The sequence below is a fragment of the Myotis myotis genome, unplaced genomic scaffold (genome assembly GCF_014108235.1).
Source record: "Myotis myotis isolate mMyoMyo1 unplaced genomic scaffold, mMyoMyo1.p scaffold_m19_p_53, whole genome shotgun sequence".
In the NCBI taxonomy this organism is placed as follows: Eukaryota; Metazoa; Chordata; class Mammalia; order Chiroptera; family Vespertilionidae; genus Myotis; species Myotis myotis.
In genome coordinates, this window is record NW_023416361.1 from 478,227 (window position 1) to 504,439 (window position 26,213).

At 63.4% G+C, this 26,213-nt stretch overlaps 1 protein-coding gene and 1 non-coding gene across 6 annotated transcripts; both read left to right on the top strand.

Moving 5' to 3' along the window:
- Window positions 1-1,181: 1,181 nt before the first annotated feature.
- TRIM29 (tripartite motif containing 29) lies at window positions 1,182-25,451 on the top strand. Of its 5 annotated transcripts, none has more exons than XM_036311247.1 (10): window positions 1,182-2,087; window positions 11,030-11,125; window positions 11,832-12,065; window positions 12,750-12,948; window positions 15,374-15,475; window positions 18,034-18,126; window positions 20,057-20,158; window positions 21,317-21,418; window positions 22,817-22,893; window positions 25,243-25,451. In XM_036311247.1, exons 1-10 carry the CDS (start codon window positions 1,284-1,286, stop codon window positions 25,303-25,305), a joined length of 1,872 nt encoding a protein of 623 aa, XP_036167140.1. In that variant the 5' UTR covers window positions 1,182-1,283; the 3' UTR covers window positions 25,306-25,451. The 5 variants fall into 5 exon arrangements, with proteins under 5 accessions (XP_036167140.1, XP_036167141.1, XP_036167143.1 ...); XM_036311248.1 differs by having other exon boundaries at window positions 21,320-21,418; XM_036311249.1 differs by lacking the exon at window positions 21,317-21,418 and having other exon boundaries at window positions 1,185-2,087.
- LOC118657367 lies at window positions 7,834-7,938 on the top strand. The gene has a single exon (XR_004968001.1). It is a non-coding gene; the product is annotated as a U6 spliceosomal RNA (small nuclear RNA).
- Window positions 25,452-26,213: the final 762 nt, after the last annotated feature.

The following is a 26,213-nucleotide window of genomic DNA, read 5'->3' on the forward strand; positions in this document are numbered from 1 at the left end:
CAGCCCCACCCGGGAGAGGCACAGTTATGCACTCGCTGGGGAGGCTCCCAGGACCATGGCAGCGGGTCACAGCCCAGGTGGGGACCAGGTGGCCTGTCTGGCAGGTGCTCCTGCAGGTGGTCGGATAGAGGCCTCTGCCGGCGTAGGCTTCCTCACATCTGGTCCTGGGCTCTGTGCTGAGGGGATATCACACCTGAACAGCCCCCTTCGGGAATAACCTGAGGCCCACCTTCATGGCTTCTTTTAGGAGGCCTGGCTCTGAGGGGGCGGGGGGGCGGGGGGCAGATGTTTTCTGAGTCACACAGCAAACCTGCTGTGGAGACAGTGCGAGGTAAGTGTTCGGGCCCCAGGACCCAGCCCCCTGGCTTGGCATTGCTTGCATTCCCTGCATTACTGTGTCTGCCTTTTAGATCCAAGCAAGTTCTGGCCTGCTCTGCCAGGAACAACCGCAGGGCTGTGTGCACCTGGTTAGGGCTGCCGGACGCACGGCGCTCTGAGGCCGCCTTGCACGGAGGGGCTCAGGTGGCGCTGGGGCCCTTAGCTGAGGAAAGACCTGTGCATCTCTAGGCCTTGGGTTCAGATGCCAGCTCTCCTAGGTGACTTAGGCCAGTGCTTTCTCTTCCTAGAGCTTCCGTTTCCTCGTCTGTTAGCGGGATCATTGAGCAGGTTGCTGGATTGTAATGTAGGGAGGACAGTGCCTGGGCGTGGCCAGGTGAGTTGAATAATTGGCAGCCATTTCATTGCAAACCCCAAATCCCTGGCACCCACCCTTTCCCTTAAGACGAGGAGCAATCCCACCATCCGCACAGGGCCCTCCCCCTGAAGCCAGGCCCACACAGCGCACGGCTGTTTGGCTTGTATGATCCAGTCCACAGCCCTCTGTCCGTGGGCCTCAGCAGACACCTCGGCCTCTGCCCCAGGGGCCTCTCGGCTCAGCAAGCTGGCCCACCTGTGAGGACACGGCTCCCCTTTAAAAGGTGCATCAGAAGGAAGCAGCCCGACTGGTTGCTGAGCTGTAGGAAATAATTAAACGGGGAGAAAAAACACTCCTTCCACAAATCAGGGTGGGTCTGAAGGTGCAGGGTGTGGCCTGGACAAGGAGCTGCTCTGCCTGGAGGCAGCCGTGTGCCGGCTCCTCCCAGCCTGTCCCTCCGCCTCCTCCTCCCTCCCCTCAAGGTGTGTCTCTGGGCTCCACCGCCTCCTGTCCCACTGCCCGGCAGACGCCACCCGAGAGGCCACCACCGCAGCCCCTGACCCTGAGACAGACCCGCCAAACGCCTGCCATGGACGCCACCGACGCCGCCCGGAGCAACGGGGCCAGCCCGGAGGCCAGGGAAGCCCGCAGCCCGCCAGGCCCTGTGGGCAGCCCTGAGAACGGGGCCAAGGCGGACAGTAAGGACGCCAAGACTACCAACGGGCACAGCGGGGAGGCGGCTGAGGGCAAGAGCCCGGGCAGCACCCCGAAGCCAGGGGAGGGGAAGAGCACCCTGTTCCTGGGGGGCGAGTGGCGGCGGCCCATCGTCCAGTTCGTGGAGTCGGTGGACGACAAGGGCCCCAACTACTTCAGCATGGACTCTGGGGACGGCAAGCGGTCCCCCTACGCGGGGCTGCAGCTGGGGGCCGCCAGGAAGCCGCCGGTCACCTTCGCCGAGAAGGGAGAGCTGCGCAAGTCCATCTTCTCGGAGCCCCGCAAGCCCGCCCTGTCCATCGGGGAGCCCGGGGACGCCAGGAGGCACAGCTTCCCCCGGGCGGACCCGGGCAGCCTGCCGCGCGCCAAGCCGGGCGCCGAGGAGGTCCTGTGCGACTCCTGCATCGGCAACAAGCAGAAGGCGGTCAAGTCCTGCCTGGTGTGCCAGGCCTCCTTCTGCGAGCTGCACCTCAAGCCGCACCTGGAGGGCGCCGCCTTCCGCGACCACCCGCTGCTGGAGCCCATCGGCGACTTCGAGGCCCGCAAGTGCCCGCTGCACGGCAAGACCATGGAGCTCTTCTGCCAGACGGACCAGACCTGCATCTGCTACCTGTGCATGTTCCAGGAGCACAAGAACCACAGCACTGTGACCGTGGAGGAGGCCAAGGCCGAGAAGGAGGTACTGCCCCCCCCCCCCCCCGTGCCGTGTCCCTCCCCCCCCCCCCCCCCCCCCGGCCCAGCCGTCCTCCCTCACCGAAGGCGTCTGCCGCCTGCTCTCCTCCACGGGGTCCCTCAGCTTTGGGGCTGCCGCCTCCTCGGTCCCTGGCTCTCTCCTGCCCCACACACCACAGGCTGAGGGTCGGAAGCAGCCCCCAGGCCTCAGGAGACAGGCCTTTCCCTGGAGGAGCAGGTAGAGGCTCAGGAAAGGTCCGGCCTGGCCAAGGGCTCAGGGCCAACCCGCGCCAGACGGAGACGGCACGCAGTCCTGCTCAGTGCCTGGGCGGGCCGTTTCTCCTTTTTATTTAAGGGAGAGTCTTCCATTCCCGCTGAGCAGGGCTCCCCGGGAAAGGGTCCTGGGTGAAGAGGGAATTTGACCTTTAAACGTCCTTCATCTCTGGCTTCAGAGTTTGCATTTAGAGGACAGTGACTTCCAGCTCTATCTGACCACCCCCACCAGCCAGCTGCCTTCCTCCCCCGCCCCCCCTCCCCCCACCCCGCCCGCTCTGGCCACCTTTACCTTCTCTCAGCTGGCCCCGTGTGCTTTGCGTGTGCAGAACCTGCCTAGGCCTGTGGGCGGACACTATTAGTAAGGTCGGCATTTGTGTGTGGGTTGGGTATATACATATGTGTGTGTGTTTCTAGGCGTGTGGGTGTTTATGTTCATTCATGGATTTTGCATGTGTTTGTATGTGTGGGGGGGACGTGTGCTGCGTGGAGTCGGTGTATGCGGCCCTGCCTGTGCTGCTGTGGGGAGCAGCAGGGGCGCGTAGGCTGGGAAACCGGGAGAAGGTCGTGCGTTAAGGGCTCAGCTTCGGCCGAGGCTCCTTCCCCACAGGTTGCCCGCGGACGCCATGCCCAGCCCTCCTGACCAGGAGCGGTGGGTGGCTCTCCCCTGGGCAGGGAGGGGCACGTGGAGATGGGAAAATACCCAGATGCCTCCGGAGCCTCATTTGGCCCAGGAAGGAGGTGCTCCCAGTCCCCCCCACTTTCCCACCCCAGCCTGGCTCCCACCTTCCTACTGGGAGGCCGAGATGTGGGGGGCCACAGAGCCCCCCTCCAGGAGCTGACGGGAAATCACCCAGAATGAGGGGCCGTCATCAGCACCCACGGCAGCCAGGACACGCAGGGCCTCTGCCTGGGCTCCAGGACCGGCCTGGCTCTGCTCCTGGGTTTGACTCTGACCTTCGTGCTCGGGGGCTGGGCTGGATTGTTTCCGCGTGGCCCTCGTGGAACCCGGGGGCCTTGAACATGTCGTCAAGGCCTCAGGGACAAGGAGGGGAGATGAAGCCAAGAGCCGGCCTGGAGGCTCCCCCTTCTGTTACCGGCAGAGAACCCGCTCCGGCTCCTACGCAGGGCGGGGCCCAAACTTCATCTGGAGCGGGGTGTCACCATCTAGGAAAGCAGGTGCCCTGAAGACAGAGGGGCCTGGCCGCTCTCCCCGGAGGCACCAGCTCAACTCGCCTTCCGGTCCCGGGGCCGCTGTGCCCTCCCAGGGGCCGCTGTGGTCTCTGAGGCTCAGGCACAGGCGGGAGGCAGAGCGCACAGCAGCTCCTCTGGGAGCATCCGCCCGACAGCAGCTGCCGGTGCACCAGTCACAGTGGACGGAAGGCCAGGTGCACGGACTGCAGGCTCGTCCTCCCGCTTCACCTGCGGTGGGGACAGGCCCAGGAGGAGGGACCCGTCCAGCTGCCGGGCCTGAGGGACCGCTCCCCACGGTCTTGTCCAGCACGGGGAGCAGCGAGAACAGCCTTGAAGGGCAGGACTCGGGGGAGGTGCTCTCCGGGGAGAGGGTCTGACCCACAGATGTGACTGTGATGGTGGGAGCTTCATGTAGTGTGTGCGCGCCTGTGTGTGTGAGCGTGTGCGCGTGCATGTGTGTGTGCGTGTATGTATGTGAGCGTGTGTGCGTGTGTGCGTGTGTGTGTGTGTGTGTGCGTGTGTGGGTGTGTGGTGCCAGCAGCGTAGACCAGCCCGGGGTGGAGGGAGCAGACAGCCTGCCTGGGCCTGGCTCTGCGGGAGCCTCAGCCATGGCACCGAGCGGAGTGCGTGGGTTAATGGGTCAGAATGAACACGCACATCAACCGGCACCTTTCTGACGCGCCCCCTTCAGACCCAAACACCGGCCCACACTCTGCACAGGGAGCTCTGTCCAGACCTGTCGGACAGGCTAGGGTGGCAGCCCGGGTGAGGTCATCGCAGGCACGTTTCGCTGCCGGTGACATGGCTGTGGGTGTCCATCTGCCCAGGATCCGAGCGGAGGCAGCACGGGGGCAGGGCACTCGGTGGCAACATGACTGCCCTTCTGGGGCACCCGGGGTCGGAACGGTGTCCATGTTACTCTGAATGCCCTGGGGCCCCCCAGGTGTCCACCACCTCGGCTCCGGGGCTCCCCGGGCTGGATCGGCTGACGAGGTGAAAGGAACACACGCACCCCGGCCTCACGCCTCCCTCCGCCAGCCCAGGCCTTCCTGCTGCTGAGCCAGGGCAGCTCCTCCTGGCAGGGCCGCCTGCTCTCAGGAGTGCTCCTCTCACTCAGAGCCCTGCCCCCGCTCAGGCCCCGGCTCCCCACGGAGGCTGAGCTGCTGGCTGAGGGGCTGTGGGGAAGTCATGGCCCCTCAGCCCTGAACACAGGGCTGGTGCGGGCAAGAGCTCTGTGGAGAGAGAACAGAGAAGCCAGGCTCCAGGCCTGGGCATGGCTGAGGGGCAGAACCACTTCCTGGAGGTCGGGGGGACCTTCTGCTCTGGGACCAGCTGGTAGGAAAGGAGGTGGGGTGACCTCTGTGGGTGCTGAGGAGGAAGCAGCAAAATAAGAGGCTCGACCCAGGACGGCAGGGAGAGTGACAGGCAAATGGGCAAGAGGCACACCAGGCTTCAGGGAGCACACCGGTGTGCCAGGACTGGCCCTGCATTCCATGGTTACTCCCGGCAACAGGTCACCCAGTGGGGCTCCGGCACTGACTTTATAGATGAAGACATAGGCTCGCCATGGCCGGTGTGGCGTGGGGGGGGGGGGGGGGGGGGGCGGGGTGCGGGTAGAGCAGCAGCCCGCACATCAAACGGTGGCGGGTTTGATTCCAGGCCCAGTCAGGGTGCATGCAGGAGGCAACCAATCCATGTGTCTCTCTCACATCAATGTTTCTCTTTCTCCCTCCCTCCCTCCCTCCCTTTCACTCTCTCTAAAAATCAATGGGAAAAATATTATTGGGTGAGGAAGGAAGGAAGGAAGGAAGGAAGGGAGGAAGGAAGGAAGAAAGGGAAAGACAGATTTCAAGATGTTAGAGACTTCCCTGAAGTTAATCACAGCCGGAGAGGCAGCGCTGGCTCATCCATTATGGGGCGCAGCCCAGGCTGTCCCATTTCCCCCACTTGCAGGCCCTCCTTGGACTCCCTGAGTCCAGTGGCTTCCAACAGCCGACCTCTGACCCGATGGCCTGATGAATTGTTAGGACACAGATGCCCAGGTGTCCCCCAGGAGGTCCTGCTCAGGGCTCAGGGTCTGGGGTCTTTGCTGATGTGCTGCCGGGTTGGGAATCCCAGCTCTAGTTCAATGTTACCAGGAGGAAACCAAGGCCTGGAGAGTGGGGTGACTTCCCCGAGGGCCACGGCCGTGGCCTGGCCTGGTGATGCTCCCCCTGTCTTGACCCTCCCTGTCCTAATGCCTGAGGGAGCAGAGGAAGGGGATCCCCCGCCAGGCAGACTGGTCGTGGGCTGTTGGCATGAGTGGAAATGGGGAACTGAGCATTTCAGATTGCCATCCGGATAATCACACTGTCGGGGAGTGCGAATTTGGCCATTAATGGCTCCTTTGGCACATGCCTCAGCCCGTGGCCCATGTGGCTGAGGGCGGCAGGGGCCTGATCTCCAGTCGCCCCTTCCCCAAGGGCAGTGGGAGCGTCCAGGTGCGTGGCCAGGTGTGTGGCAGCTGGAGGCTTCCCCAGGCGGGGCACATGCTGAGCTGCTCTCCGTTCTCCAGGAAACCTCTGCTCCCCGAGGCTGGGTGGCCCCACACGGCCAGGCCCAGCCATCAGAGCAAGAGGCACCCAGACGAGGTGGGAGCGGGAACAAAGGAGGCATTTAGGGACAGGCCTGTGCAGGCGAAGGGATGAAATGGGGAGCAGGAGGAAGTCAGGAGGGAGGGGACATGGGAGCTGAGGCCCCGTCAGACATGACTTTAATCACCTTCCAAGGGAGAGAAGGAGAGAGAGCTGGGGCCTCCGGGGCCATAAGGAGGGTGGGGGCAGGTGCCAAGAGGAAGGGGCAGACTCACCAACTGCCCCCTGTGAGGCAGGACAGCCTGCGCGCTGAGGCGGCGGCGAGAAGGGGAGGGAAGTCCCGGACACGGGGACAGCCCAGAGGCCGGGCGGCCGCAGGACAGAGCCGAGTGCTCCTCTGGCCTCACCCCTTTCCAGCTTGAGGCCTCCGGCGAGCTCGGCCGGCTTTCCAGGCCTGGGTTTCTGCATCTTTGTTTATTTTTTTTAAGTTAGAAAATTCATAAACATACATTTTTCAGGAAATACAATTATTCAAGTCCTTATATTTCAATGACCATTCCACCTTATAAGACATTCACAACATGTGTTCTTTAAGTCTTCACCAAGTCGTGCTGACTCCTCCTCAGGTAACCAGGGCCATTTCGCCCATTAAATGCTACAACATGCATTTAGAGTGTAAAGGCACTTGAGCCAAACTACATTAAGTACTTGAACAAATAACTTCCAAACACTTAGAAGACAATAATCTAAGAAAACAGCGCCTTGAATGATCAAACCCCAAAGAACTCAGCCACTGTTACCTAGCAGGCTGCTAATAGGTCCCGTGTCCATGCTGAAACAGCTCGGAAGCGTCAATGACTTTCTCACCTGCAGGTTCTAAACATGGTGTCTGCACCTTTAACACCCCTTTCTTCGCGGGGGCTTGCCGGTGAGAGGAGACGAGCCGGCACGTAAGGGTGCCCAGAGATACAATTGCGCCCCTTCTCCCTCGTGCTGCCGGGAGCCCAGGGCCCAGAGTAGGGGTGTTGACAAGGGGCGCACAGAGGCTGAGTACACCTCCAGGGTCTCACCCCAAGCCCTTCACCCCAGAGCGGAGAAGGGGCCGTTCACGCCGCACAGCCTCCGGTCCAGGCTCCCCCCCGAGAGCCGCTGTGCTCAGGGCCTGGCCCCCGGGACATGCTGCGGGAGCTGTGCTCAGGGGCCTGGCCCCCGGGACGTGCTGCGGGAGCTGTGCACAGTGTACAGCGAGCGTGTCACACTCAAAGGCTGACACCGGCCCAGTAAACAAGGTGTGTGGCCGCAAACAAACAAAAGCTTCGATTTTCATAGAAACGCAGGTTTATTTCGATAGAGACATGCTGAACACAAAGGGCTGACATAAATGAGTCATTAACATAAAATAGTAGGACATTTTATAACAATTAATTTGAACATGAACTTACCAGACACTGAATAACTGCACAGATTAATAAGTGTAACACAAATAAATCTATTTTTCTTGTTCTCCGAAAGTGAAATATTTCCTGTTGTGCACACCAAACAAGTCAGTCCAAGACTAATGACGTGGCCATCGGCTGCTAAAATATTCGCTGCTGGTATTAGTGGAGAGAAATGGTGCGCCTGCGCGTAAGGCTGTAAGGGAAATGGATGCAGCACAATTGTAGTCATCGGTCATTAGCGGACGTTGTAGTTAGTTATTAATAGTTATGTGTGGTGCTCACTTCAGCAGCACATATGCTAAAATGGGAACAATACAGAGAAGATTAGTACGGCCCTGAGCAAGGATGACACGCAAATTGTGAAGCGTTCCATATTTTTAAAAGAAAAAAATAATTATTATGTATAACAGGATATTGCAAAACTTAAGTCGTGACATTTTTATTCATACCATTATATTGGCTGGGCCACAAAAACATTCATGGTGGGCTGCATGCGGCCCACGGGCTGCGAGTTTGACATGCTTGATGTACAGCTTCCTAGTGTCCCAGAGAGATGAGATGGCCTCTGCACCAGCTGATGCTCCCGCCCACGGCTGCGGACAGCACATCCCCACTTCTGTCTCTACCCTTTCACGGTTCAAGGCCAGCCACCCCCGTCCCCAGGGCTGGCAGACACCCCTCTGCACCTCAGCGAGCCCCACGGCCCCGCTCCCCCTCAATGACAGGTGGGCTCCCCGAGGCGGGCTCCCTCTGCCCTTGGCCTAGGCTTTTTTTTTTAATAGTTTGTTATTGATTCCAGAGAGGAAGGGAGAGGGAGAGACATCAATGATGAGAGGCAATCATGGATCGGCTGCCTCCTGCACACCCCACCCTGGGGGTCGAGCCTGCAGTCCAGGCATGTGCCCTGACTGGGAATCAAACCCTGACCTCCTGGTTCATAGGTCGACGCGCCACCCCTGAGCCACGTGGGCCGGGGGCCCTAGGCTTGTTTACACATTTTCTTAGCCTCATCGGACCCTCCTTCCTCTGTGGTCAGTGCCTCCTTCCTGCTCTTGGCCGTGAGTCCACACTGTCCTTGCCTCACCTGCAGGCCTCGGCACAGCCTCGTCCCCCCTTGCCCCCGAGGCCCCGCCACTGCTCCCTCCAGACACTGGGCTCCTCGGGCCTCTGCCTTCTCTGGTCAAATTGCCTCCCACTCACCCCTTTTCCCACCTCCATTCTGGTGTCTCCCGTATCCTCCAAGCCTCCACGATCTATTTTGCATCTTTAATCTAAAGAGTGGTCGCCAGCCAGTGGCCTGTGGGCCGCTGATGGCCCGTGAGGTCCGAAAGGCTGGTGATCGCTGCTCTAAAGTGGTGGCCTCCCGGCCTGTCTGTGCACTTCGCTCTGTGTCCAGGCAGTGTCCATGCGCACCTGGAGCCGGTCCGCCCACACAGGCTGGCTCACCGCGATGTCACCTGACCATGGTGCCCACGGCCCTCGCTCATGGTGCCCGCTGGCCTGCCTGGCTCACTGTCCATGGAAGGTGCCCTGGCACCTGCCGAGAGCTTCCCTTTCCTGATCCCGGGACCCCACAGCCCCTGGAGGCAGCCCTCTACCCGCCTCCATGAAAGGTGGGGTGTGTGCCAGGGGAGCTGCGAGGGCCCTGCCTGCAGGTGACAGGGCCTGGATTTAAGTCTTCCGATGCCTGTCCCGTGCTCTGGGCGGGCCCCTCCTGGATGCCCAGGCTCCAGGCTGAGTGCACGCTGCTTGCACTTTTATTCTCTGCTCTCCTGTCTGTCAGGCCTGTGTGGGGGTGGAGGGGGAGAAACTCAAGGCCAGCTCCTCCATTCCTGAGCCAGCAACAACGCTCTGCGCCGTGGGGCAGGCCTCCCCTGCCCCTTCAGCCTGGTACAGACAGGAATTCTCCAGGGGTGGGAAGCCGCCTGGGACGGGCCCCGTCCAACCTCATGGTCCCTTCCTCCCAGCTCGGTCTGCCCACCAGGCCCAGACTCCATGGGGTCTCCAGGCCAGGGCTCGGCAAGCTCCACCCCTGAGAGCATGAGGGCTGAGCCTGCTGTGCACGGGCTCGGCCTGGGCCCCCGCTGGGCCTGTGTGAGGCCGCTCCCTGGGCTCTGTCTTCCTGCCTCTGTGTCTGTGGCAGTGGCTTCCCCACAGCTTTTCTCCAGACCCCAGCCAAACCCTGCACTCCCCTCCCCTTACTTGCCTCCTCCCGCAACCACGCCGGCCCTGGTGAGCGTGTCCCTGCCCCGGGGTCTCCAGCGCATCGCTGGCTGGGCAGGTGCGTTCTGAGAGGAACTAGAGTCGCAGCTGGAAAGCCCAGCCCTCGGGCACCCTTTCCAGACCACCCGGGAGCGCTCCCCACCTCGGCCCACGGCCGGTGTCTGCAGTGGTTCCCGGCAGCACCGCTCGGTGCGGGGAGCGTCCAGGTGTGACGTGTGGAGGTCGTGGCTGCTCAGACTCCAGCCGATAGAGACACATTCCCGGCCGTTTGTGGCGACTTCATGCTCCTCAGAGAGATGGCTGCAGAAGGGGTGGCTCTGCATGTAACGCCCAGGGACGGGGGACCGGGTGTACCCCAAGCTTTCAGGTGCCTGTTCCTTCTGCCTGCCTGCCGGGTGGGGACCAGCCACCTACCCCCAAGCAGGAGGGGCTTGGAGAGCATCCTGGGAAGCCCTCGGGCCCGCCAGCTGCCCGTTGGCTCAGCTGAATGGGGCCGGCCTTGCTCCAAGCCTCCCCTTCTGTCTTGGTTGTAGCTGCTTTTCAAAGTGAGATCTCTTTTCCCAAAGGGAAGGGACGTATGGGTAGGAGAGCTCATGTCCCAGCACATTCCCGATACATCCTCTTCCCAGCGCACCCCCGATCTCAACAGCCTTGATCTCCCCCTGGTCAGGGGCCCCTGGAACCTCTCCTGTTCCCTCCACCCGCCCACCACTGCCTCACACACGAGCCTCTTCCTGCCCAGAATCAAGTTTCTATCTTGTCCACAGGCAGACGGCACCCCCTTGCCCGTGAGCAGGGCCACAGCTGTGCCTGCCGCCAGCAGCGGGTCTGGCTCCCGCTCACAGCGCAGGCCCATGTCAGGCCCTGAGAATGTGCCGCCTGCTGTGCCCTGGACTCCCTGGACTGGGCTGGGTCCCCACCTCCCCGTAGCTCTCCTCCCTCTTCTTATGGCCCCAGGCCCACTGGCAGGAGTGGGGACTCCATATCTGGGCCTCCCTCCTGCTCACCTTGGCTGGAGGGCCTTGCAGAAGCTTAGCCCTGTGAAGACAGGGCTGGGATGCTCGACCCCACAGACCCGGGTGTTTGGAGCGTGTTTCTGGATCCTTGGCCAGGTCTGGGTGCTGGTTTGCTGAACGAAGGACTGGATGGGTGAGGAGTGAGCCTGTTGAGTTTGCTCCCCGGGCGGGCCCGCTCCCCACTTCTCCCACCACCCCCTGACGTCTCCTCCCACCCGGCCCTCCCTGCAGACAGAGCTGTCCCTGCAGAAGGAGCAGCTGCAGCTCAAGGTCATCGAGCTCGAGGACGAAGCAGACAAGTGGCAGAAGGAGAAGGACCGCATCAAGGTGAGCCGCCCGGCGCCGCTGCCTCTCCCTTCCCCGGCGGAGGCGGCCTCTGTGGGCGGCCTCAGCCCTACACGGACTCCCCACATTGGGTTTTTCCCGATTTCCCCACTCCCTTTGGCGTTCTCGCCAATTCCTCTTCTCAGTCGGGGTCAGGGGTACAAGTGGGTCTGACCCATCACCTGACACTCACGTGACATCATTCCAGGACAGACAGGCTCTCGAACCACCCACCTTCCAATGTCCCATTGTCTGCTCAGGCCACCAGCTGCCAAAGGCTTGCCATTCCCCGTTCACTGTGCCGGGGAGGTTAGATGCCCATGTGCCACGGTCTGAGTCATTGCAGACCACATCTGACCCATGACCCTGCCACATACACATCCATCAGTTCACTTTCTGGTGGTGCTGGGTCCTGGTTGAGGTTCCAGGGAGCGCAGCCTGACTCACGGGCACTCTGGGGCCCGCAGCATTGCCCACCGAGGCGGGGAGGAACGATGGTGGCGGTGGGGCCACCGGTGGATCAGGAACAGCGGCTGTAAACACTGGCCACCTCCGTCAGAACTGGCCTTTCTCCAAGAGGCCTCCAGGGAGCTTCTGGGCCAACCAGGCTCTCGGGTGGGAGCGACCGGACTCTGTGTTGGAACCTAAAGGCCCAGGGAGGTGTCAGTGACTGATGCCTCCTCCCTTGGCGCCCTCGCTCTGCCCCCAGAGCTTCACCACCAACGAGAAGGCCATCTTGGAGCAGAGCTTCCGGGAGCTGGTGCGGGACCTGGAGAAGCAGAAGGAGGAGGTGCGGGCCGCGCTGGAGCAGCGGGAGCAGGATGCCGTGGGCCAGGTGAAGGTGATCGTGGATGCCCTGGACCAGCGGGCCCAGGTGCTGCAGGAGGACAAGCAGACCCGGGAGCAGCTGCACAGCATCAGCGACTCGGTGCTCTTCCTGCAGGTGCCAGGAGCCCCCATCTGCCCTCTCCTCTCCCCCCCTTCTAGGCCTCACTGGTCATCCATCCACCTTCCCATGCATCCGTCACTCATCCATCCACGCTCCAGCCCACCTCTCCCCTTAATTCTCCCACCCAAGCCCTTTCACTGCCGAATCCAAGGATGGCACCCAGTGCCGCCTGGCACCCTTGAGCAGTGCCCCCGTCCAGCAGGAAGGAGCTCGGTGATGGATTAGTGATGCCTGCTTGGGCTGTGGATTGTGGCAGAGAAGTGTTGCACAGTTGTTGTCCTGGATCTTTCTTTAAAAATTTTTATTATAAAATATATTTTTATTGATTTCAGAGAAGAAGGGAGAGAGAGACAGAAACATCAATGATGAGAGAGAATCATTGATCAGCTGCCTCCTGCACTCCCCCCACTGGGAATTGTGCCCTGACCAGAATCAAACCCAGGACCCTTCAGTCCACAGGCCGACTCTCTATCCACGGAGCCACACTGGCCAGGGCCAAACTCTTCCATTTCCCGGAAGAGAAATGGGCTGTTTAATAGCAGCGCTGGGTCTAACCCCGGCTCTTCTTGCTCCGGTGTGGGACCTGCCAGCTTCACTGTGACAGCCCCTGAGAGGGCTCCCCCCACTTCCAAGACTCTTCCCCCCTCCCCCCCTAAGGGCTGCTTTCCCTCCTTGCAGGAATTTGGCGCTTTGATGAGCAATTACTCCCTGCCCCCGCCCCTGCCCAGCTACCGTGTGCTGCTGGAGGGGGAGGGCCTGGGGCAGGCGCTAGGCAACTGCAGGGACGACCTGCTGAACGTGTGCATGCGCCACGTGGAGAAGATGTGCAAGGCCGACCTGAGCCGCAGCTTCATCGAGAGGAGCCACGCGGAGAACGGTGGGTCCCTCGCGGGCAACCCGCGGCCGTGGGCACTTTCCTCCCAGTCAGTCCTGGCTGCCTGTGCGGCTGGCACCCACCGATGGCCCTTGTTGCCCCCAGCCACCACTGCACCTGTGGTATTGGTACTAGATGCCGGGAGTGCAGTCCCCTTTGAACTTGCTGCCAAAGGTGGGCAGCCTCTGCAAGGGGTCTCCGGGCAGGGGCCTCTGCTGCCAGCCCCGTCCAGCAGCTGGGTGGGTGCTGCCCTTCTTTTTTAAAAACTATTTTATTGATGCAGAGAGGAAGGGAGAGGGAGAGAGAAACATCAATGATGAGAGGGAGTCATGGGTTGGCTGCCTCCTGCACGGCCCCCACTGGGGACCGGATCCACGACCCGGGCATGAGCCCTGACTGGGATCGAACTATGACCTCCTGGTTCGTAAGTCGACGCTCAACCCCTGAGCCATGCCGGGTGGGCTGTGCTGATGCTTGTAAGGGCTCTGCAGACCTCAGGAGGTGGGCCTAGAGCCGCACCTGGGCTGGAGAGAGAGCCTGCCCGTCACCTGTGCCGAGTCCTCCGCGCTCAGAGGCTGGGCTGGGCCTGGGGGCCAGCGGGACACAGCATGTCCTGGTGACTCACAGCTCTCCTGACGGCAGCGTCTCTTCTGAATCATGCTCCACCCACAGAGGCCACTGAATAACCTTCCAGAAAGCCCCGACCCTGAGAACTACTCTGCCGAGACCCCCTCACCCCCCCCCCCCCCCCCCGCTTCCCGCACCCCCATCCCAGCCCCGTCGCTTTAGGGCCCGACGCCTGGGCACTTTCCCCAGAGCCCCGTCTGGTCCTGGGCCTGGCCCGGCCTGGGGACACTGCCTGACGAACGGCCTCTGGCCCCAGGCGCCCGAGGAGGCGCCAGGCGCAGCGTGTGCGGTGTGGGGTGTGCAGAGGGGCCAGGCCCGCGGGGCCCTGCGTGTCTGGGTGGTGGCATCCCACGGTGTCCCTCTGAGGACTGGTGAACCATGGCAGCGAGACGAGCACTTGGCTTTGGTGGCACTCGGTCCCGAAACCCTCCTGCTAGTGATGATGGCGATGTCACCAGTGGTGACGGCGGGAGACTGAGGGCCTCCGCCTGCTCGCCACCCCCAGCATCTGAGCTCCGGGCAGCTGTGTGCGTCTCCCAGGCCAGGGCCGAGGCTCAGGGAGCAGCTTCTCACAGGCGCCCGCTCCGCAGGCAGCCAGCTCTCCGCTCTGACCCACTCCCCCCTCATCTCCTCCGAGAAGGGCTGCGGGCACCACGCGGAGGGCGGGAGCGTGTGGTGGCCACAGCCCCGGGTGCCCGCTTCGGGGAGGTGAAGTTGGCCTGATGGACCCAGTGGCCTGCCACCCACCCACTGGCCATTACTAGGTCACGGTTGTGTCGGCCACGGCCTCTGTGCAGGTGTGGCCTGTGCCCCCTGCGGGTGTGGAGGGGCGGCTCCCGGGAGCAGCGACGGAGCCTCTGACGTCAGCAGCCTGCACCTGTGCCCGGGGCCCTGGCCTCCGTGTTGGTGCTTGTTGCGGCCACAGTGTTGCTGGGAACGTGTTCGGCTGTGGGAGGTGGGGAGACCCTAGTGACCGTCCTCCTGCCTGAGGCCGGCCGCCCACAGGCCAGGGTCTCATTCTGCCGTCAGAGGCCTGCGGGCTGCGGGCACCAGCCATCTTCATCCTGGGCTTGGGGAAGGGCTGAGCCACACCCAGGGGTTGTCATGGATGCCCCCTGCGTGCCAGGGCTGCTGGGCACAGGTGACAGGTGCAGAATGAGGGACGAGCCACTCTTCCCTCTGCCCAGGATGGAGGCCACGGGAAGGGCAGGGGGACATGGGAGAGGGAAGGAGTGAGAAGAGGGAGTGGGAAGGAGGGGGCTGGGAGGCAAGCAGGAGCCACACATTGGCTTCGGTTTGAGGAGGGAGGGGCGGGCTGGCGGGCAGGGAGGCATCATGCCCATTCCGAGAGCTCGCTCTGCACACAGCTCAGGCCCAGCCGGGGACCAGCCAGGGCATCAGCCCGCCCCAGCCAGCAGCCAGCAGCCAGCAGCCAGTGAGTGAGCGGCAGCAGGGGGAGGCTGGGCTCGCCCCCCTCTGTCCTCACTGGCCCAGACATATGGAGCAAGTGACGTCCTGAGCCCAGGTCCTCACCCACCACCTGCGGAGGGGAGGGGGCCCAGGGCCGCGGTGCCTGTCGGATGGGGAGGGGAGCTGGCAGCACCTGGCAGATGCAGGTCTGTGCACCGAGGCCCCTGCCCCCAGCAGAGGGGGTGCGGCAGGTGTTACCTTCTCTGATGCTGGGGAGCCCCGCCTCCCCGGGGACAGCGGTGGCAGGGCACGGCCTCAGCAAGGCTGGGGTGCCCCTGGGCAGCTGCTCCCCACAGCCCCTCCGCTGACCGACCTTGCTCCTTCCTTCCAGGGGTTGACCATCGCTACATGAGCAACTACACCAGCAGCTACGCCAGCGACTGGAGCACGCCCGACACCATGAAGCGGTATTCCATGTACCTCACGCCCAAGGGTAAGGCACCCGCTGCTTCCTGGAAGGACTCGCAGGCTCCCTGGGTGGGCGAGGGCACTTCCTGTTTGCCTGGGACCATCTCAGCATGTGCCTCCTGTTCGGATGACCTATGACCTGGCACCCTGTTCCTCAGGGGCTTCCCTCCTCAGGACCCAGGGGTCCCCACCTTCCCTCACCGCCAGCCCCCACCCTTCCTCTCGCTCCTCCAGCAGGTTCCTGGCTGCTGGTCTCCCCTCCCCCTGCCAGGCCTCGCTGTGTGGGATTCTGCCTGGGTGTTTGCAGTTTGCATCATCCCGCTCCTCAGGGCATGGAGACAGGGTTGCTCTCCCTCCCTCTGTGGGCCCAGCCCTACCCAGGCCCTGAGAGGTGGTGCCGCTGGGTGGGGTGCAGACCAGTGCCTGCCTGTCCTTGCCCTGTGGGAGCCTGTCACATTCTTTGGCACCACAACAATGCCCATTACGTAAGGTGGGTGTGGCCTGCCAGCCTCAGAGGGAGGGGTGCAGGCATGTGTGGGGGAGGGTGTGCAGGCATGGGAGGGGGAGGGGTGCAGGCATGTGTGTGGGAGGGGTGCAGGCATGTGTGGGGGAGGGGTGCAGGCATGGGAGGGGGAGGGGTGCAGGCATGTGAGGGGGAGGGGTGCAGGCATGTGTGTGGGAGGGGTGCAGGCATGTGAGGGGGAGGGGTGCAGGCATGTGAGAGGGAGGGGTACAAGCATGGGAGGGGGAGGGGGCGCAGGCATGTAAGGGGGAGGGGTGCAGGCATGGGAGAGGGAGGGGTGCAGGCATGGGAAGGGGTGCAGGCGTGTGTGGGGGAGGGGGTGCAGGTATGTGAGGGGGAGGGGTGTGCAGGCACATGTTGGGGGAGAATACATGTGGGGAGAGGCAGAAAGGATGCGTGGAGGAGGCCTCAGCCCTGCACTGACTCACCCGCTGGGACACACACTGGGTGGGGTGCAGGGGTGGGAGGGATGAGCTCAGTTCAGAGTAGCCACCCCACCCAATGAAAAAACAGCACCTGGACTTCAGGTGGAGGCCTGGCGAGGCAGCCGCACCTGACCCCACCCCCACAGTCCTGGTGTGGACAGCTAGTCCTGCCCCCCGAACCCCCAACCCCGATGCTGCCCTTTGGGCACAACTCTGAGATGCCAGCTCCCCACCTGGCCTCTCTCCTCGCTCCCCGGGCCTCTGGGCATTGAGCCCCGAGTTGCCCCTGCTCTGCCCCCCCATTCTGTGGACAACGGTGGGGAGGGCAGCTCCCCGCAGGCTGCGAGGAGGAGGGCAGTGATGGGGAGGGAGGGCAGAGCACCCCACCGTGTCCCCTGACAGCCTGACTGTCACCACCCTTCTGTCCCTGTCTGAGAAGAGAGGAGCCGGGAGGGATCCTCTTGGCCCTGTGCATGAGGCTGGGCATCTGCCGGGGAGAAGCAGGTGCCCCCCAACCTCCGACCCCGTGCCCAGCCCCGCCTGCCCTGGAACAGGAGGAGATGTGCCCTCTGGGCCAAGGAGGGTCAGAGACTCAGGAGGCATGGTCCCCGGAGGGCTGCCCGCTGGAGTCTGGGGGCTCCAGGCAGTGGGCTGGTCAGTCAGGCTCCCAGGAGGGGCGGTCTCCAGGGCCCGGCAGAGGCAGTGGGCTCAGGGCAGAGGGCCTGGCGTGAAGGCCGAGGGCCCTGGAGAGAGGTGCGAGCACTGCAGGTGGGAGGGTCGGAGGGAGGACCAGCAGGGGCTGGGCAGGGGCTGGGCAGGGACTGGGCAGGGACTGGGCAGGGGCTGGGCAGGGGCTGGGCAGGGGCTGGAACCCGACAGGCGGGCTCTGCAGAGGGAGGGCCCACAGAAGGACCTGAGCGTGCTTTCTTTTTTAAAAAAATATATTTTATTGATTTCAGAGAGGAAGGGAGAGAGAGAAACATCCATGATGAGAGAGAATCATGATCGGCTGCCTCCTGCACGCCCCACCCTGGGGATCGAGCCCACAGCCCAGGCCTGTGCCCTGACTGGGAATGGAACCCTGACCTCCTGGTTCCTAGGCCGACTCAGCCACCGAGCCCCCCGGCCAGGCAGGGGTGTGTTCTTTCGTCTGTAAAGGGGTGTATGTCCCAGTCCGCCTCCCTCTCCAGACTGATGCCAGAGGCCACATCGGGGTGGGGGGCAGAGGACCCTCTCCTGGCCCGGGGCCTCCGTCCAGCACCTCACAGTCCCCGTGGCCACCCGTCCTCACAGGAGCCGGTGTCCCAGCCTCGGGGTGGCAGCCATAGGGGACTGGCCCGGGTGGCATGTGGGCCTCTCCAGCCCCTGGTGACCCTCAGCCTCGAGCAGGTGGCCAGATGCATCCCTGTGTCCAGGGCTGGCCAGCCACACCTGGTGCTCTTGGCACGGTTAGGAAAGTGTCCCGGCTTGGGGCTCGGGGGTAAATGACATATCACTTTATTCCAGCCCCCAATGAGCTGTCGTAGTGGCATCTGGGCCCGGGGACAGGCGCTGGGGGCCCTTCAGGTCAGAGGTGCCGCCCTGAGTAAGCCGCCCCACCTTCTGCGATGACAGCTCTTCCCCTTTGCTTCCCAGGGGGCGCCAGGACGTCGTACCAGCCTGTGTCCCCCAGCCGCCTCCCCAAGGACATCAACCAGAAGAACTTCAGTAATCTCTATGGCACCAAAGGTAGGGGCGGGACTAAGGGCAAGGTGGGCGGGGCTCAGGGCGAGGTGGGCAGTGTCCTGGGCTTCCCAATCCAAGGTGAAGGAGGATTGGGGAGGGGTTGTGAGCTCAGAGGTGGACCAGAGGGTCCTGCTGAGGGTAAAGGGTGAGTGTGCCTGTGTGAGACACTGTGACTCAGGCTGCAGGGAGCAGGGGCCTCCCTGGGAACCCTGAGTCCGGGGCCTTCTGCTTGGGGACAAGCAGGGGAACTGGGGCCTGTATGGGTGTGGGGACGCCCTTCAGCGCGGATTGGGGCACAGGGACCTTGCGAATCTGCGTGAAGCCCAACTCCTGTTGCTGTAAGTGGCAGGGTGGCACGGGGAGGAGTGGGCCCGCCCAGGCGTCAGGGAGGTACCCTGCCATGAGAGGGGAGGGTGGCATGCCCTTCGGCCCAGGAGAGACGAGATGGAACGGAGCCCTGGCCTCCCGGGGACAGCCAGGTGCCAAGCCTCTGCCCAGGTGCCGCGGTGGACCTCATGCCGAGGGCGGGCAGTGGGCTTGGAGGGGCCCAGCTGGGAGGCCTGGTGCCTCCTGGGGCCCCTGGTGCTGCCCAGCCCCGTGCAGAGGGCGTGGGGGAGACTGAGCCAGCTCCCAGCCCCCGGCACAGAGCCAGGCTGCTGAGGCCAGTCGGGGCCTCTTCAGAGAAAGCGAGTCCTGGAGATCTGGAGGCAGGCCCCCTGGACGGGGCAGCGCCCGGGCTCACGTCCAGGACTGGCCCCCATTGCACCATCGCGCACACAGCAGACTGTGAGGCCAAGCTCGGTCTGGCTGTCACGGCTGCCACCTCGGCCCGAAGGGACTCGGGGCGGGGGGTGGGGAGAAAGAGAGAGAGAGAGAGAGAGAGAGAGAGAGAGAGAGAGAGAACAGATGAGTGAGGGAATGACGGGCCAGGCCCATGGGCCTGAGAGCCTTGGGCGGACGTGCTGGCTGAGGGCCAGACTGCAGACTTCCTGGGCACCCTGTGGGCGGGGCTCACCTACAGCAGGTGGACAGCCAGCCCCTCTGACTGCTGAGCCCCAGACCCCCCTTCAGGCAACAGTGGGAAATCTCAGGACTGGGACCCTGCGTGCTGGATGGGAGGGGCCAGAGGAGGGGGCCTTTTCCAGAGGGGCTGAGAACCCCCACTGTCCTGCATGTCCCCCACTGCCTCCTTCTCTCCAGGCTGCAGGGACATGCTCGCAGATGGACACGTGTCAGCTGCCCCACCTGGCGCGCAGAGTGCCGGGAGGTGTAGCAGCTGCTCTGTCTCTGAAGTTTAGCCCGTGTTTGCATTTATTTGTTCATTTCATCTGTCAGCCATCCAAGGAGCCCCTTCGGGGACCAGGCTCTGTGCCGGGCACGGGTGCCATGCTGCCCTCGGAGCCCAGTGGGGAGACAGACAGCTGACACCAGCAGGCGGGTGGTGAGGGGGGCGTGGCTGAGCTCACACGGACTGGGGAGGTGACATGGAAGACCAACACATGGATTTGCTGAGAGTGGGGTGCATGGGGAGTACCCCAGGCCTGTTCTGTGCAAAAAGCTAGGGCAAGAGGGAGCCTGCAGTGTATGAGGAACGCCGAGTGCAGAGGTGGAGTGATGAGCGATGGAGAGGGCACGAGGGGGAGCCAGGAGGTGGAGGCGGTGGTGAGAGGTGGGCAGCAGCCGGGAGAACGGCAGGCCGTGTAGCGTGGGCTTTGCACCTTCACCGGAAAGCCGGACAGCCGGGGGCCTGCGGGGACAGCAGGGCGCAGCACTTCCCAGTTCAGAAGGACAGCTTTGACTGGCAGGAGGTGAGTGGGCCCAGCATCCTCCTGACTTGAGACACGGCGAGGACTGGACAGGCACAGGAATGGCCTCGTCCTGGCTCTGGCCCCGGGCCGACCGCTGTGGCCTGACCCTTCCCTTTGCCGCCCAGGTAACTACACGTCTCGAGTCTGGGAGTACTCCTCCACCGTGCAGGGCCCCGAGGACCTGCCCCTGCCCGGGGTCCAAGGCAGCTCCTCCTTCTCTCTGAAAGGTGAGCTGAGCCCTGCTCCCGCCTCCCCCGCCACAGGTAGCCCTGCACCCACCCTGCTCCTCACTCGCCAGGCCCTCGCCTCCCAGGGCCTGAGCCCCTCTCCCTCCCCACCGCCAGGCAGCTGGCCAGGCAGCGTTCTGGGGACTGTTTAATCGCACTGTCCCCTGTGGGGCGATGGGGCCAGGTCACACCCTCCACACCCCTCCTCCCCCCATCCCAGGTGTGTGGGGGCTGAGCCCCACGTCTCCCTACTGCAGAGCGCTGCCTTCCCTATGCTCACCCGTGACCCCTGCTGGGCGAGCTGAGTCCTGTGGCCAGGCGGCACCTGGTGCCGGTCCGCAGAGCCAAAGCCCGCGAGCTGCGTTGGGGAAAGTGGGCACGAGGACCTCCAGGGCCTCCATTTCTGATTTGCTCCCCGGGCTCCACACGGCTGCACAGTCAGCCCTCCGGCCCCTGGAGGCAGGTCGCTTTGAGGGGAGGCTCGTGCCAAACCCCTCACAATGGGCCCAGGCCCTTGCGTCTCTGGCGATGTTCAGGCTTGGTGAGCCCTGGTGCAGGGAGCCCACCCCCTGTCCGCACCGAGGATGCCTGGCCTGGAAGACAGGATGGCGGATGGGGGGGCGGGGCTCTAGGGGGGCGGGAGGCGAGGATCGCAGGGTGGGCACACATCCAGGCAGCGGCCTCTGAAGGCAGCTCCATCCTCCAGCCCCCTCTTCCAGGAGCGATCAGCCAGGTGAAGGGTCCCCGCCGGCAGGAGCTGGGGAACTGGGGTCCCTGTGGCCTGTCTGGCTTCTAACGGGTCCCTCCCTGCTCTGCGGTCAGGCCCAGTCACAGGCTGCCCGGCAGGTGTCAGGTGGGGTGTCCTGCTCCCCAGTGTCTCCTCACCTGCCCACAGAGCCTCCGGTCGGCCTGACCTCAGGGGAGCCCCCTCCCATGCACTGTGTCCTCCAGGAAACCTGGGACACCTGCGTCACCTCCACAGATCAGCTCACCAGCCCCCTGGGAAGGCCCTGGAGGGAGGCAGGGCTGCCTGTGAGCAAGGAGACCCCGCCCAGGACCAGCCCCGCCCGCAGCTGGCGCAGCAGCTCAGGAGGCAGAGAGCTTGGGCTGTGGAAGGCGGCCCCTGAAACGCCCGCTGCTAATGTCTCTCTCTCCCAGCAGGCCCCGGGCGGCCCCCCTACCACTTCCCCACCTTGGGACAGGCCACCTCAGAGTTCCCCAAGCCGGCGGACACCAATGAGCTGTTTAAAATTAGTCCCGGTACCTGTCCGTCCCGCCCCTCTCTCCCACACGGGAGAGCGTGGGTGCCCACTGTCCCCCTGCTGCCCTACGCCTCCTGCGCCCCGGCCCCCTCTCCCGGCTGGTGCGGGGTTTTCTTCCTGGTAACGGCTCCCGCTCAGGGTCAGCAGGACCCTCTCTTTGCAAGGCTGTCCCGCCCCAGGTGCAGGCGGAGCCTAGGGTCTCTGCTTCGTCTCTGCCCTCACCCAGTGCCCGCCAAGGAAGGGCAGCTGGCTAGCATCCTGCCGGTGCTGCCGGTGGCTTCTGGGTCTGACCAGCTTTTGTCCCTTCGAACAGCCTGAGGGCTCTCGGTGGCCTTCGCCAGGGACAGACGTGATTTCTTTTTTTTTAATTTTTAATGTTTTGTGTTTTTTTTTATTGATTTTAGAGAGGAAGGGAGAAGGAGAGAGAGAAACATCAATGATCGGCCGCCTCCTGCACACCCCACAGTGGGGATCGAGCCCGCAGCCCGGGCCTGTGCCCTGACCGGGAATTGAACTGTGACCTCCTGGTTCATAGGTCACTGCTCAACCCCTGAGCCACACGGGCCAGGCTTTCTTTCTTTTTTAATTGTTTGGCCTCATGAATCCCACACTATAAACATCACGCAAAGTTACGTTTATTGATTTTTAGAGAGAAGGGGAGAGAGAGCAAGAAAGAGAAACATCAATGTGAGAGAAACCTTAATCAGTTGCCTCCCACACATGCCCTGATCAGGGGTAGAACCTGCAACCTAGGTATGTGCCCCAAAGAGGAATCGAACCCACAACCCTTTGGTGCCCGGGATGAGGCTCACCTGCTGAGCCCCCGGCCAGGCAGGGCCTGCTGACTTCCTGAGTCCCTTCGCTTCCAGGCCTCAGCCTGGTCTTTCTCTGGCTCTGCTCCTGCCAGGCGCACAGAGATAGGGCGGGCTCAGTGAGGCCCACGGAGCCCAGTGGGCCAATCAGTGAGGGCACATCCGTCTCCGTGCAGCACGGGCTGGGGGCCTCCTGTGGAGCCCGGCAGGCTGTGCTCTGAAGAGGCTTTCCTGGGCTCTGGGGGGGGGGGGGGGTGAGGCTTCAGGACGGGGGTGGGGGGATGGGGGAGGGGGAGAAAATTCCCACAGAGTGGGGTGACCCTGACCTGGATTGGGGGGACACTCCCCTGCTGCCTGGCCCAGCCCACCTCGCCTGCTCCTTCTCTTTCTGTCTGCCTTGGGCCCCCTCCCTTTGGCCAGCCTCCCAGGTTTCCCCAGCGGGCCCCCGGGGGTGCACACCTCCTCAGGTGGCTCTCCTTGGTAACGGGCTGGGTGGAGCTTGGCGGTCTCTCTGGAGATGGGTCCGTGCCCTGGGGGCTCCCAGCGTGCAGGGCCTCCTCTGACCACAGCCTCTGTCTTCCCAGGCTACCCCTCCCTCATGCGGAGCCAGAGCCCCAAGGTCCAGCCCCAGACTTGGAAATCTGGCAAACAGACTTTGCTGGTGAGTGAGGAGCCCTGCGGAGAGCCGTCCGGGCCAGACATGGCCAGATGGGGTGCTAAATGGGGCTCCCCAGTGACAGCTCGTCACTTGCCTGGGGCCTGTGGGGGGACGGTGGCATCTCCAGGCCATGGGCGGGAGGAGGCAGCAGTGGCCGAGGACCTGCACACAGCAAAGGGCAGTAGGAACCCAGGGCTCACAGGCGGGGACGGAAGTCAGCATGGACTTGCTGAGCCTCAGTTTTCTCATCTGTAAAACGGGCGGCCTTGGCTGATATTTGGCAGATGGCTGCTGGGCACCCGTGCTTGCTGAATGGCGGCTTTGCTGCCAGCTCTGGGAGTGACATGCTCAGCCTGGGACGGGCATCCTGGCAAGGCAGTGGGAGAGCTGAGGCAGCGTCTGCAAACTTAGGAACAGATGTGTTTAGGTTTCGGTAGCAGACATGCCGGGCCCTGCACAGACCTCAGCGATCAGACCTTCAAACGCTGTGCACGTCTCCACAGGCTTCTCCATGGAGGCCAGGCCAGCCCTGCAGGGGTCAGCCCGCTGCCCTGGGAGTTGGGCGCACCTGCTGAGGACAGGCTGCTTCTGCTGCCTTTGCACAGGGAGGTCAGAGCACGGGGCGGGCGGACCTGGGCCACAGGAGGGAAGAGGCTGGTTAGTTGGGAGGGAGGCCCTTGAACTTCCTGGCCATTGGAGCTGAGTGACGGTGCATGTGCCGTAGAGCCGGGCCCAGGCCACTGCCGCAGTAGGTGCCCAAAGCAAGTGAGGGGAAGTCGAAGCCCCTGTTCCTGGGCCCAGCCCCCATCCCCCCTCCCCGTCCCCCATGTCCCAGAGCCGCATCTCAGTGGAGGGGGCTCATGGCACCTCCAGATGCCGGGCTGGGCTGGGTCCTGGTGCCTGCAGCTGCGCCCAGAGCTGGGAGAAGAGGCGGGTAATTCTACACCCAGGGAAGGGGCTGGGCGGCCTGGCAGCTGGCCCCAGGCCTCTCACCACCTGCCATGTGACCTCATGGGAGCCACTCTTCCTCGGTGCCTTAGTCTCCCCATCTGTAACATGAGTCAGATGCTGGGATGATGTCATAGCTCTTCCAACCCTCACAGGCTGTGACTGCGACCCAGAGAGGGAATGGGGGTGCGGGGGGAGCACACCCTGCCGGGTGCCTGGGCTGTGTGTCTCCACCACCCCCGCTCGGGGCTACAGAGACAGCACTGTTCACTGACCGCGGCCCGTCTTACTGACCCGCCTCCCTGAACGGCGCAGCCACGGCCAGGCCATTCCCTTTGCTGTATTGAAGGCTTGGGGTCCAGTGGGCACCTGGGGGTCCAGAGACCTGGTCCAGACGCTGTAGCTCAGTGGCTGTGTGCCTTGCCTGTCATCCCCTCCCTGGCCTCCATCTCTTCCCTTGCCTATAGATGGGGTCCCTGAGGCACGAGCCGAGGCCTCAGCCCCGCATTCCCCAGGCCCCAGGCCTGCTGGGGACCGGGCTCAGCAAGGAGTCCGAGGAAATACAGGGTCTAAGCTGGCAAGGCCAAGGACAGGCCTGGGGGCACCTGGTGTCTCCCGGGCCAGGGTCAGGGTCAGGGTCCCAGTGCTTGCCAGGGCCTAGGAAGCGAGGGTGGCGCTGACGATGTGAAGTCGCTGCTGGATGTCACGCACAGACCTGGCCGGAGAGGGTCCCTGGCTCTGTCCTGAGAGGTGCTTCCTGAGTCCTGAGGAGGAGCCAGGATGGAAGAGGAGGGGCTGAGACGGGCCGTGGTCCCTGCTGGGCTGGGGCGGGTGCAGGCCTCTCTCTACCGCCTCTGTCAGGAGATCCAGGCAAAGCCCTCGAGACCCGGGAGTGGTTTGGAGAAATGGGTGGGGACGGTGGGTGCACGGACCGGCCTGCTGGGCCTGGCGACCTGGTTCCACTTACCAGCTGTGACCGGGCAAAGCGCTCAGCCTGGCAGCGCCTCGGTTTGTTCCCCTGGAGGGTGGGCGTGAGAGCAGTAGCCCAGGTAACGGGCGGCGGCGGCAATCCCACAAGTCCGTGTGTGAGCAGCGCCTGTGGCTCTGCTGAGTAGAGAGCCCTGCAATGGCTGGGAGGCCCTGGGCCATGCAGGGAATTGGACGAGGGGCTGAAGTTCAAGCTCACCAACCAATGGAGGGAAATAAACTCTAATTAGGATTTGAGCCTGGAAACTGACATGGGCGCCCGATCCTGATCACAGCATAGATCGAGCTTGCAGGTTAGGCCACAGCTCATAGGATTGTTGGGGTTCAGACCACTGCTGCTTCCTGGGGTTAGGGTGGGGTGGGTCTGGCTAATGGGGTCCCCGCCATGTGCACCCCTAACTACTCTTGTTCCCGCAGTCTCACCACCGGCCATTCTACGTCAACAAAGGCAACGGGGTTGGCTCCAACGAGGCCCCGTGAGCTCCAGAGGGAACGAGGCACCCCCTCCCGCTGACCCTGCTGCTCTTGCTACTGTCGCGGCTGCAGGAAGGCTGGTGCTGTGCCTGCCGTCCCCAGCCCTCTGCCCGCCCCCAGGGCCATCCTGGCCACCCCCCCCTTCCCCTTGGCCACACTCCACCCAGGCCGCTCTCCCACTTCCGGTTTCTAATGGTCACGGTCTTCGTTCTGCTCAGAAGCCAAGCATCACGGGGGTGGGAGACAAGTGAGCTTCTCTCCCCGACCCCCACCTTTCTCTTCAGTGGGACTAGAGATGGCTGCCACATGGGACCAGCCTGCCTCCTATCAGGCCCTGCTGCCCTCAGGATGGGCCCTGCTCTCCAAGCCCTGGCCCCATGCTGCGAGCAGTGGGTGCCTGGCCCAGCCCTCACTTCCCACCCGCGGGGGCCCATCCAGGAGAGACTGTTGCTGTGCCCTGCCCTGGCCCTCCCTGTCCAGGCCCAATCTGGCAGACCTTCAGCCCGTGGCCATGACAGAGGGAGGCTTCTTAGGGTCTTGGCATCGTCCCTGGGCTCCCACACCCACTCTGGGTCTGCAGTCCCGCAGGGCGGCTCTCCTGGCTGGCGGGACTTGAGCCAGAACATTCTCTCTCTGAGATGTGCAATTCCCTGACAATGGAGTCCCAGGCCCAGCTGCCCTGCAGAACACCATTTACCTGCAGAGCCCGTTAGTTCTGTAATTTTGAATCCCCTGGCGATGGGTAGTCAGCGCCAGGGGGGTGGAGGGTGGGGGGGGAGTGTGCTGGGCGGGAAGACCACGCTATTCAATGAGGTGCCTCTACGCTGCCTACTGCCCGCACACCCCCCCACTCCCAATCCCCACCCCCCATCCCTCTTACCCCCTACCCCCTACCCAGCACAGTCTCCCTCTCC